We start from the raw sequence: 12,520 nt of genomic DNA, 5'->3' as shown, positions 1-12,520 counted from the left end.
GCCTGCTCTTACTTGGTCTTGAAGGTAACATTTGGTGCACCCCAGGTCCTGAGCATTTTCTTGGAGTATCCAGCCTCTGTCACAGAAAGTATACACACCAGGATGTTTCATTCAACTAAGAATTCACATTATGTGTAATATTACAGCATTGAGATCTACTTATGACAAAACAAAGAGGAGTTCATTAACGGAGTTTTAAGTGATACTAAGTAAGGACAGTAGAAACAGTACGGATTACAAATGATACAAAAGTATAACAGGCTTCTAAGGTTCCAAGCATAAGTTTAGCAAGCTACAATCCAAGAAGTGGGCTGTAGCCCACGAAAGCTTATGCTCTAATAAATTTGTTAGTCTCTAAGGTGCCACAAGTACTCCTGTTCTTCTGGCTAAAGTAGTTTGCTCACCCTCAAAGTTGTTCTGTAGAGCTAGCTGATTTTCAATCAAATCAGGACCCAGATTTTCATGATTCTCCCACATCCTGTCAGGGGGTTCCCTCAGTAAATAGATAAACTGTCCTTTTGCTTCACCTTAGTTTTCCTTAAAACTCACTGTTATGACACCAAACACTAGACAACCCACTTTGACCTTGGTCTCCCATGCTGAGTTCACATTTCCCTCAAACCCCATCAACCTGATTACCTGTTGTATTAATATGCAAATGGGGCTTCCTTTATGTTGGCTTGTCCTGCTTACTTTACATCAGAGATCTAGGCTGATAGGTAAATCAACATTCCTTCATCTGGGAAAATCTTATTTATTAACCCAGGCTGTTTAAACATTTTTTTTAATTTATCGTTTACATACAAACAACTTCTTGCATGATACCCATACATACATCTTGCAATGCTTATGATTACCAATACCAAATAATATTTTATTTGATAGTTTACATTACATTCTTTATAGATGAAGACTATGACAGCAATGGGTTAGGTATAGTGAGTTTATCAGGCCTGATAGGAGTTGCTGTTGTGACAGTGAACCCTTTATCAGTTGGCACTGAGGGGTTCATAGGATCAGATGCATTAACTAGCTACAGGAAGAAAGCTTCAGGCCCTTTCTCCTGCTGATTCACAAGGCTTGTAGAGAAAATATTAGAGTAAACTAATTGCCAGAGCTGGATTTTACAAGAAAAAATGGGCCAACCAAAAAATGAAATGAAATAAAAATGAACAGTGATACATCTGCTCTTTCAGCAGCAGAGAAGAAACCTTTTTTTTTAAACCCACAGGTAAATTTCTTTTTATCTATGATTACTGAGGGCTTATCTACACTTGAAATGCTGCACCACTACTGCTGTGCCACTGTAGTGCTTCAGTGTAGACACTACCTATGCTGATGGGAGAACCCCTCTTATTGGTGCAGGTAATCTACCTCCCCGAGAGGCAGTAGCTAAGTGAATGGAAGAATTCTTCCCTGGACATAGTGCTGTCTATATTGGGGGTTACGTCGGCTTAACTACGCCGCTCAGGGGTGTGGATTTTTCACACCCTAGCAACATATTTAAGTTGACAATTTTCTAGCATAGACCAGGCCTCACTTAAAGAGAAGTATAGAAGTTTTATATGCTTATCTGGATTTTGGGGAACTGATTCAGATTTTCCTAAAAATATAATGTAAACATGACTTACATATACTTCTGGCTAGATTGTTTTTAACTAACTGTGATATTTTGGGATTTCAGAAGAGACATCAAAAGAATGACAGCCATATATCAGGCGCAAAACATATTTTGCTGATGTAGGTCAAGATGAGTAAGTTTGTGTAGCTATAATGTCCTGCCAGGAGAATTTATAATGCCAGGCCAGAATTTTGTACATGATTTGCTGGTTGAAGCAAGATTATCCTTAGTAAACAAGGCTGCTGTCTAAAATGGTGTTACTCATGAGTGCTCTCAGAAAATGGCTGCCCCTTGTACTTTGGATATTCTGATACATTTGCCTTTATTTTTGCACTGAAAAAAACCACAATCATCATAAGCCTGACAGTAACAACAACAACAAAAATCCACTCATGCACTACATTCTCCGAGACACCAGAGAGAGAGAAGGATGCTTCCTAGACATGAAAGAAATACAATGAAATGGAAATTTATGAACTAGAGAAATTTCAGGAATGAAATGAGGAATCCTGTGGAAAGGAATTTCAATCTTCAGTCACATACCAGACTCGTACAATCTTTGAAAAATACCAGTGATAGAATAAGAAGAAATGTTAAGAGGAGTTGTGCATTTTAGTTTATCAGTACTAATGTACACTAATACAAACAACCCATACGTAGAAGCAAATTCTGTCTTTTGATGCATGTCTCCCATTAATCCCAGCAGAAAGCCCGTATGCATATGTAACATCCTGCACTCCTGAGTGGGTCATCAGCAGCTGGGATCAAACCTCGACCACTGAATCTAAAAGCAGAAGCCTCTATTTTCTGAGCAAAAAAGACCCAACTTTCTTAGCCAAGGCTGTAACAGGATTAACTAGTATACCTCTACCTCGATATAATGCTGTCCTCGGGAGCCAAAAAATCTTAGCACGTTATAGGTGAAACTGCGTTATATCAAACTTGCTCTGATCCACTGAAGTGTGCAGCCCCGCCCCCCCACCCAGAGCACTGCTTTACCGTGTTATATCGGAATTCGTGTTATATCGGATGGCATTATATCGGGGTAGAGGTGTATATTATAATGTTTAAAGGCAGAATTTGGCCTATTTTTCTTTATTTTATTTGGATACCACAGTAAGGTGACACTTCACCACCACTAACAGTATTAAGGAGAGTCAACCATGAAGCTCAGCATAATTAGGCAGTTCCTATTCTCTAACACCTTGACAGTTTTGTTTATTGTTACTTTCTAGTTTCTATTCATGTGAGAGCAGACCCAGAATTTCATTTAGACTTTACATGACCTCACAAGTTCAAAGCAAACTCACCCAGTAGGAGAGAGGGGTTTCACTTCAAACTTGATCAAGATTCATTCAAAACACTTGCAAATCTCAGAATCTCATTCTACAAACTTGGCCCAATTCAGGTAAGGACACATGAAATCAGATTAGTTTCCTGTAATTTCAGGTTTCATAATGAGAGGTTTATGGCTCATCAGCAGCCAGTTTATTTGATTTAGGTTTATTTAGTTAAATGGGTAGGTGGGACAGTTTTCATTGTGGCTTTATTTCAAGTTATTAAATCATATTTAATAGACACAAGGATGACAAGTGTGTGTGTGACATTTTGCTACTCACTCGATCAATTTTTTTCCTCCCCATAAAAGGTTAGTTTCCTTGTGTAACAAATTCTTGAATATGAGATCCTAATTCACCTTCTAACTGCCCACAGCTGTTTGGTTCAGTCTCCTAAATGTTATGCTTTGAGAAACATTGATTAGCTACTTCTCCCTTCCCTCATATATTCGTAGGTATGGGAAGGGGGGTGGGGGGAATGACTTAAGTCTGACCAAATTCTCACATTGTATTTCCATAAACTGGAGAAAACTAATACTTTTAGCAAAGTGTTATCACTAAACCTTGATAAAATTCCATCGTTCACAAGATATCATCAAGCTCACCTCTAATCTTCATGGACTGAAGAAAATGGATGTACAGTATTTGTTTGGCAAAATTTGCTAGAATGCAGTTTCACAAAACAAAATGTAGAATATTTATCCAGCTTTAGAGGGTATAAAAATTTAGGCCTCAGTCCTGCAAGAACATACGCTTGCACTTAACTTTAAACATGTAAGTAGTTCCATTTGCTTGAGTGGGACTAAGTTAAAGCTAAGTACATGTATAAGTGTTTACGGGATTGGGACCTTGCTGTTTATAGAACAGAGGGAGGGAGTAAAGAGGTCCTAACCAAAATCTTGGATCTGAACATGCCCAAGGTATACAATTGGGTCTTGACTGCACTGGCTGCTGGTGAGAGCGATTTTAATTTGAAGAAAATAGAAGTAATGTAAACAGATGTTCAATTCCTGTCTTCTCCCTGTTTGTTCTACTGGATCAGGGAACACAATTCACAAGGCTGCCAAGGGATATCTATCAGAGGGGTAGCCGTGTTAGTCTGTATCAGCAAAACAATGAGGAATCCTTGTGGCACCTTGGAGACTAATAAATTTATTCGGGCATAAGCTTTTGTGGGCTAAAACACACTTCAACAGATGCATGGACTGAAAAATACAGTAGGCAGGTATATACAGTGGTGAGCTGGAGCCAGTTCCCACAGGTTCGCAAGAACCAGTTGTTAAATTTAGAAGCCGGTGTAGAACCGGCTGTTAAAGGGGTGGGCGGGTGGGCAAACAACTCTGGTCCCCGGGCCACATCCGGCCCGCCAGGCCGTCCTGTCCCCCGCCTGAGCTCCCAGCTGGGGAGGCCGAGGCTCCCCCAGCCCCTCCCCTGTTCTCCCCCCCACCCCCTTGCAGAGCCGCAGCGTGCTGAGCCGCCAGCACTCTGGGCAGCTCAGCTTCTGCCACTTTGAGCGGCAAGGTAAGGGGGTGGGGGGGAGACTGCGACCTCCAGCAGGCCGTGCGGCATAACCCAGCATCCTTACACGCTGCCCTGAGCAGCATGGTAAGGAGGCCGGGCCGAGGCTGGGAGGAGGGGTTGGATAAGGCAGGGAGCGGTTAGAGGAGGCCGGGGAAGGTGAGGGTTGGATAGGCATGGAAGTTCCGGGGGTCTGTCGGGGTGGTGGTGGATGGGGTCGGGGCAGTCAGGGGACAGGGAGCAGGGCGAGTTGGGTAGGGGCAGAGGTGAAAGTAAGCCGGTACACCCTGGTTTGGCGTACCGGCAAGAGCCGGTGTGCCATACCGGGGTAGCCCGGCTTCCCCAGGGGGCAATTTAAAGGGCCTGAGGCTCCCAGCAGGGGCTGGAGCCCCAGGCCCTTTAAATTGCCATCAGAGCCCCACTGCTGGAGCCCTGGGGTCGGGCTGCGGGACTCTGGGGGCTATTTAAAAAGTCCGGGGCTCCCGTTGCTTCTACCGCCCCGGCCCTTTAAATAGCCGCCAGAGCCCTGCTACTACTCCAGGGCTCCGGCGGCTATCTAAAGGGCCGGGGCAGGTGGTAGAAGCAGGGGAGCTGCGTGCCCTTTAAATAGCCCCCGGAATCCTGGGGTAGTGGGGGGCTCCAGGGGCTATTTAAAGGGCCCTTGACTCCAGCTGCTGCTGGCGGCTATTTAAAGGACCAGGGCAGTAGAAGCAGGGGAGCCCTGGCCCTTTAAATACCCCCCCCCCGGAGCCCCGGGCTGCTGCTACCCCGGTGGGGAGGGGAGGAGATACTTGCGGGTTCTGAGGGGGGCAATCGGAGGCAGGACGGGTGTGGGGGGGGGTGTGTGAAGACAAGTACGTGGGGCTTGTACTCACCGCACGGTTCCCTACCGGGTCTTCAGTGGCACTTCAGTGGCGGGTCCTTCACTCGCTCTGGGTTAAGGACCTGTCACCGAAAACCCAGGGCGAGTGGACCCAGTAGGGAACCGGTTCTTAGGATTTTGGGAGCTCATCGCTGGGTATATATATTAGAGCACATGAAAAGATGGGAGTTGCCTTATCAAGTGGGGGGGTTCAGTGCTAATGAGGGCAATTCAATCAAGGTGGAAGTGGCCTATTCCCAACAGTTGACAAGAAGGGGTGAATATCAACAGAGGGAAAATTACTTTTTGTAGTGACCCAGCTATTCCCAGTCGTTGAGGCCTAATTTGATGGTGTTAAGTTTGCAAATTAATTCCAGTTCTGCAGTTTCTCGTTGAAATTAGGCCTCAATAAAGATTGGGAGTGGCTGGGTCACAACAAAGTAATTTTCCCTCTATTGATACTCATACCTTCTTGTCAACTGTTTGGGAGTAGGCCACTTCCACCTTGATTTGAATTGGCTTCGTTAGCTCTGACCCCTCACCTGATAAGGCAACTCCCATCTTTTCATGTGCTGTTATATTAAAAAAAAATATAATATATATAAATCACACACACACCTGCCTACTGTATTTTTCACTCCATGCATCTGATGAAGTGGGTTTTAGCCCATGAAAGCTTATGCCCAAATAAATATGTTAGTCTCTATGGTGCCACAAGGATTCCTTGTTGTTTTTAAGGGATATCTAGTTACCAATCAACTACATCTATCAAATACCAGGAAAGTGAACTGAAAGAAGCGGTGCTGAAAAATCATGATGCAAAAATATTTCAAGGAATGTTTAGTTGTATAACTTTGAAAAGACAGATAATAAAATAGCTACTCGTGGGAATTGTACAGTTTAGGGCTACTGCAGTGATGGTTTCAGCAGTTTCCATCTAAGTATGTATTCTTATGCCTATCTTATTTAGTGACTTTTTATTTCTGTAAAATTGTCAGTAAATAGTCTTCACTTTGTAACCATCTAAACTGGGTCTTTGGGGAGGTTAAGCGAAGGGTAGATAGCAGCTTGGGTAGCCGAAGTCTTCTACAAATAGTGACCCCAAAAGATAGTCACATGCTATTGTGGGCACAAGGATAGTGATACACTCTGGAGCTCTTTTCATTACCACTGTCCCTGACATAGTTACTTTTCAACCATAAAGTTCCTTCAATCAAGGGATTTCAAAGTGCTTTAGAAACACTGGTGAATTAAGACATGACCCCTACTGATATGTAGGTGTTGGAATGGCAAAAGGTGGATGGATAAAATTCCATAGAGTTAAAGATGCCATGTATATTTTTGTAAATAAGCAAGTTACATTAAGAAAATATCTGACTCGGTTACCAGTTTCTGCACCAATAGGGAAACTGTCAAGACACCCAAATCTGCTACCACTCAGTAAAGGTGCAATAATATTTTATATACTGGGATAACTGAGGCACAGAGACGTTAAGTGACTTCCCAGGCTTACCAAAGAAATCAATGGCAGAGCCAGGAAAAGAACTCACATCTTGGGTGTCTCAGCTTGTCTACAGGTATAGCCCTGCTGCAGCACTATCTACACAGCTCTCCCGTCGATGTTAGGTACTCCACAGCCTCGTAGCACTGTCTACACCAGGGCTTAGGTCAGTATAACTACATCACTCAGGGGTGTAGATTTTCCACATCCCTGAATTATGTAGTTATAGTGACAACTTGGTAGTGTAGACCAAGCTTTAATTTTGAGCTTTCAACAAGTCCATCCATCCTCTGTTGTATCTTTCAAAGAATTAAAAAGACTTTAGTCTATAGTTGTAGTCCATCTGGTAACTTTCACAGCACTAATTATCACATTAAAAAAGAAAATTGCAGAGGATAGATTTTCCACATTAAAACTAATTGGCACCATCACTGAAGAGTCAACACTCCTAAAATGGTCAATTTTGCAAACAAATGCCAAAGGGCATATCTGCAAATCTGTAAACTCAATTAATTGCCTTAGTTTGTGTAGAGGCCAGGCATATTTTTATGCATATTTTTATTTCTGCTCCTTTAAACTTTTCAATAGAGCTAGAGGGTCAAATACAAATATGTATTGGAAAAAAAAAATCGAAAGCTACATATTGGGGGGGGGGGGGGGGAATAGTAACCATGCTATATTGGTGCAAGTTCTGTACCACTACACTATATTAACTTCACTGACATGTTCAGCATAAATTAGCAGAATTTGATACATTAATTCTACTTAGTATGTTTTCTGGATGAAAATTTTCAACTTCATTGGAAATGTTAAGCTGAAGCTAGCAGGGAGCTGAGCTTTACTGCAAATTGATCTTTCAAATCTTCTATAGTAAATTATTTCCCATATGCAAACAAACTGTATTCAATGATATTTTTTACTAGCAGTTTACACTTGTAACTATTTTCCTTCAAACTGCTGTTTCCAGATAGCACTTTTATACTTATTTGCATAATGAAAACAAATACTGCTGCCTATCTATTCCCCATTATAATCTACCACTACCCATAAATCAGTATGTCCTTTATTCTCAATGAAAGGGTAGTGCAGTTATATTTCCTATTTAAAAAAAAATACAAATACTACAAAAGTGGAGAGGTAACATTTTCTCACGTGCTCTTATGCAGCTTCCTTTCCTAATATTTTTTTCTCTCCTTTACCAGCGGCAAGCTGGATCTAGCACTCCCTGCTTAATGCTGAAGTTCAATCCTGCAACTCTTGCTAACATGAGAAGTTCTCACTTTCAGGATTACTCTCATGAATAAAGGATGTAGAATTAGACCTTTAATCTTCCTTTTGACATAACCGGATACATTTTTAAAATGTTGTAAACCAATGTATAGGTTAAATTTTCTTGTCCATTATACTAGTGATGCCAATGAGATTGCACTGACATGAGTGAGAAGAATTTGGACCATTACATACAAATACTGGGCAATGAAGTGTGAATGTGCATGATCAAGCCAGACAGCCATGCACAGCATGAGATGGGTATGATATTCTTCAACGCAGGTGTAGGCATGATTATTTTGGCACCACAAAAACTCTGGGAAGGAAGGATGGGAGCTTTCATTGAAACTGGCTAACAGTGAAGGACTATGCTAGCCAGCTCTAGACCAGTTGGGCTTTGGAAAGGTCTGTTCTCCAAGTCCTTATTACTGAAGCACAGTAAATACAATGTCCATTAGCTCTGTGAACTAGGTTTTTTTCCACCAAGTACAATTGTGATGCTCTCCTCAGGACAACCAGAACCATAAGCCACCATGTAACCCCTCTGCCTCAGCGAGGAAGAGTTTTTTGCTTAAACTGAGTGTCAGCTGCTTGCCACACCAGTCAATCCTCCTTTATACCCAATCCTCCTCACCAGCAACTCCACAAGTCTCTGCCAGTCTAAATCTTGCCCTGGAGGTAACAACCAGTGATTCCCCAGAGATGTCTCTGCAGCGTCTATACCCTCTCACTGGACACTCTCAGAAATTATAAAGTTTGCTGTCTCCAAAGAGACAGTGCACACCCGAGCCTGTTAGGTTCGCTAAGGACTCACTCTTTACTTCAGTGTAATGGCACTGAGATGGTTTATAATAAAACTAAGAATAAATTTATTAATAAAAAACAGAGATTTAAGTGATACCAAGCAAGGATAAAGGAGATAGAAAAGGGTTACAGACCAAACAAAACCAACATCCTTTCTAATGCCTACAATTTAATTCTAACAAACTGTCATTGGCCAGCATCCACATATCAAGCTAACCAGCATCTCCAGCCCTTCCTGGTAGGAGGATCCAATGTTCTCAGAATCAGAGGGTGTTGTCCTCAAGAGCCAGGAAGACTTTCTGGGAGTACTGACTCTGTCCCCTGGTGTGCTCACTACATTATTTCCTCCATTGCTTGTTAGCGTGATTGCTTTGTTTACATGATATGTAAATATACTTTCATAGCCATTGGTTTGTAATCAAGCTGATGACACAGATAAATCCACAGTCCTTTGTCTATGGCAGGCTTGCCTTATGCACTGCTTCCCGAACACATTTTAGGAACATATTTCCAGCACACATAGACAAGCCGTACATAACCACACAGTGCTATTCCTAATCAGCATGTCACCAATTTTATGATATTTTACTCAATACACTTTTATAGTACGATAATATTGTATACAATCACTTGATTCAGTTGCATATTTTGGGGTTCAGACCCCTTGTTCTCCACAGGGGTGTCTGGACCCTGATTGTCATGAAAACCTGATAGGACATGATCAAACTTCAGCAACTCCAGTGTTTTGTGTTAAGTGTTCTTGTAATTATTGTTTTATTGCATATTAACAAAGGAAACCATGTTTCACCTTCAGTTTAATCTTTCTTCCCTTGGAAGCTTCTCTCTGCTGATGAGAGAACTGACTGACAATTGATCCCAGTACAGCAGTTCAAGGGCAAGTCAGTTACTGCTAATGTAACAAATCACCATAGTTTGACAATCGGGAGTCTCATCCTAGCCAAACAGTAAGTAAGACACAGACTCAAATATAATACAAATAGGCTGGTGAAAATTTTCATACCTGACAAACAAGGCAAAGAGAACAGAAGTAACAGTAGCTCAAAGTCAAGTCTCAAGTGCTCACATTTTGCTATCTGCATTGAGCATTATCAACAGAATTAGGCATGTGAGCTCTATTTGTATTGTTGGTGTTAGCTGGGTGCTGGAATGGGTAAACAAAGTAGCAGCCGTGTTAGTCTGTATCCGCAAAAAGAACAGGAGTACTTGTGGCACCTTAGAGACTAACAAATTTATTTCAGCATACGCTTTCGTGGGCTACAAAAACCAGCAGGAGAACACTTCAACCTCTCTAATCACTCAGTGACAGACTTGAAGGTGTCAGTTTTGCAACAAAAAAAACTTCAAAAACAGACTCTAAAGAGAGACTGCTGAACTCGAATTAATATGCAAATTAGACAATTAACTTAGGCCTAAACAGAGACTGGGAATGGATGGGTCATTACACTAATTGAATTTTTTTTCCCCCATGTTAAGTTCTCCTCACACCTTCTATGGGTCATCTCGATTATCACTTCAAAGTTTTTTCTTCTGCTGCTACTGATAGCTCATCTCAATTGATTGGCCTCTTACAATTGGTATGCATACTTCCACCTTTTCATGTTCTCTGTATGTATAAATATCTTCAGTCTGTGTGTTCCACTCTATGCATCTGAAGAAGTGAGCTGTAGCCCATGAAAGCTTATGCTGAAATAAATTTGTTAGTCCCTAAGGTGCCACAAGTACTCCTGTTCTTTTTGCAGAATGGGTAAAGTTATGTTAACCTGGAAGCCATTAGTAACCATCCTCTTTGTTGAGACAGTTCTGGTAGGTTCACAGTTGGTTCCTTTAAAGCATCTATCTTCGGTAATTTACATGGAACTCATTGTCATAGCATGAATGCCTGACAATCTTTAATATACCGATTGGAGCTGGGGAGGAACCGGATTTTCCCTCATGGGAATTTCCATTTTTGAGGGGGGAGGTTCATTCTAAAATGGAACAAAGCCAAAATATTTTAAAATTTCATGTTAAACCAATTTTTTTGGAGGGGGGGATGTTTCAGGTCAATCAACATATTTTGTTTCAAGAAAATCAAAATGTTTCATTCTGACTTTCAGTTTTTAAAAATTTTATATAAAACAAAACATTAAACATTGAAACAAAATTTCATTTCAAGATGGAAAAATTGAAACTTTCCATTCTGAAAAAATTGAGTTTGAAATAAAACCGCCTCAGCATGCACTGTTTTGTTTCCCTATTCCATCCCCCAAAATGCAATTTTGTCAAAATGTCCACTAAATGTTTTTGATTAATTTCCTGATGTAAAAACATTCCCCCCAGAAAATTTCTGACCAGCACTAGAATTTAGCCTCACAAAACCCCTCTGAAGTAGAGAAGTACTAGATAGGGAATTGAGGCACATAGGGACTACGTGACTTGCCCAAAGTCATGGGGAGAACAAGGAATTGAACCTGGGTCTCCCAAGTCCCAATCTAGCACCATAAACACTGGATCATCCCTCCTCATTGCATTTAGTAGGCTGCATGGATTGTATCTTCCTGTTCAGCCTTTCCACTTAAAAGACCCATAAAAATACCTGGACATTTAAAATACACTCTTATCCAGTGCAATATTGTAATAATAAAATAGACTGAACATCAAACAATTGTAATTTTTAATCACTTGACTACTTCACTATGAAATTAAATTAAAAAATTCCCATCTATTTAACAATTGGCTAGATGCCATTTAACATGGTGTTGGGTGAATGTGTCCCCATGGAACTGAATGTATACTATTATTTCCCCAAAGCAATAGTCATTCCTATTCTTTACTATTAAGATAAACTGATTTTCCAGAAGTTACACGAATAAAGTGTTCATTCCCAGTTAATGGCTCTTAAGGAAGGTCTGCAGGATTGAATGCTGTGCGCTTTGCTAGTAAAATTGAACCCCCGAGAGCCCATGGATCAAATTCTATCCAGTTACAAGCTGGCCCTACGGGGCCAGAGAACAGAACAAGACCTTAGAACTTAACAGGCCCACAAAGCAGAACTTTTTAATCAGAAAAACAATTTACCTGGGTCTTCTATAGCTAAATTCTTCGTTAACCACTGAACAATGTCTGAACCTAGGAGGGAAAAAAATTTTAGTTTAGTAAGCTTGTACTTTCTATATTCTTCAGTCACAGCTCCATGATACCATAAATGTCCATGTAACATATAAAAAGGAATTAATGTTGAGTTTCTCCAGAATCAACTGGACCATTTTATTTTTATAGAACACCCCACAGTTTCAACAAAAGAGACGCATTATGCAAACTCTTTTTTTTCCAGATCAGGAATACTGGTGCACAATTTCATAGTGCAAGAAGCATGTTACTTATCTGACAGTCTACATTTTAAAAAGAAGAATAACAACTTGTAAATTTTCAGGGACAAACAAGCAAACATTGTATTACATTCTTGTGTAAAAACAAACAAAACCCTTTATCAAACAAGACTTCAAAAGGGTTAATGCAGCACACATTGTAACTGTGCAGTTTGTGTACACACACACACACACACACACACACACACACACACACACACACACACACACACACACACA

General features: G+C 41.0%; 1 protein-coding gene across 4 annotated transcripts in view; it reads right to left on the bottom strand.

Annotated features, from left to right (window-relative positions):
- RGS7 (regulator of G protein signaling 7) overlaps nt 1–12,520 on the bottom strand; it is a 397,552-nt gene that overhangs the window by 120,476 nt on the left and 264,556 nt on the right. For all 4 annotated transcript variants that reach the window (XM_026649548.1, XM_026649549.1, XM_026649551.1 and 1 more), the window contains exon 3: nt 11,991–12,041. In XM_026649548.1, coding sequence (XP_026505333.1) covers nt 11,991–12,041 — 51 coding nt within the window. The remainder of the gene's footprint in view (nt 1–11,990; nt 12,042–12,520) is intronic.

Source organism: Terrapene carolina, unplaced genomic scaffold (assembly GCF_002925995.2).
Source record: "Terrapene carolina triunguis isolate 2854851 unplaced genomic scaffold, T_m_triunguis-2.0 Scaffold85, whole genome shotgun sequence".
In the NCBI taxonomy this organism is placed as follows: Eukaryota; Metazoa; Chordata; order Testudines; family Emydidae; genus Terrapene; species Terrapene triunguis.
This window is presented reverse-complemented; position numbering and strand designations above follow the sequence as displayed.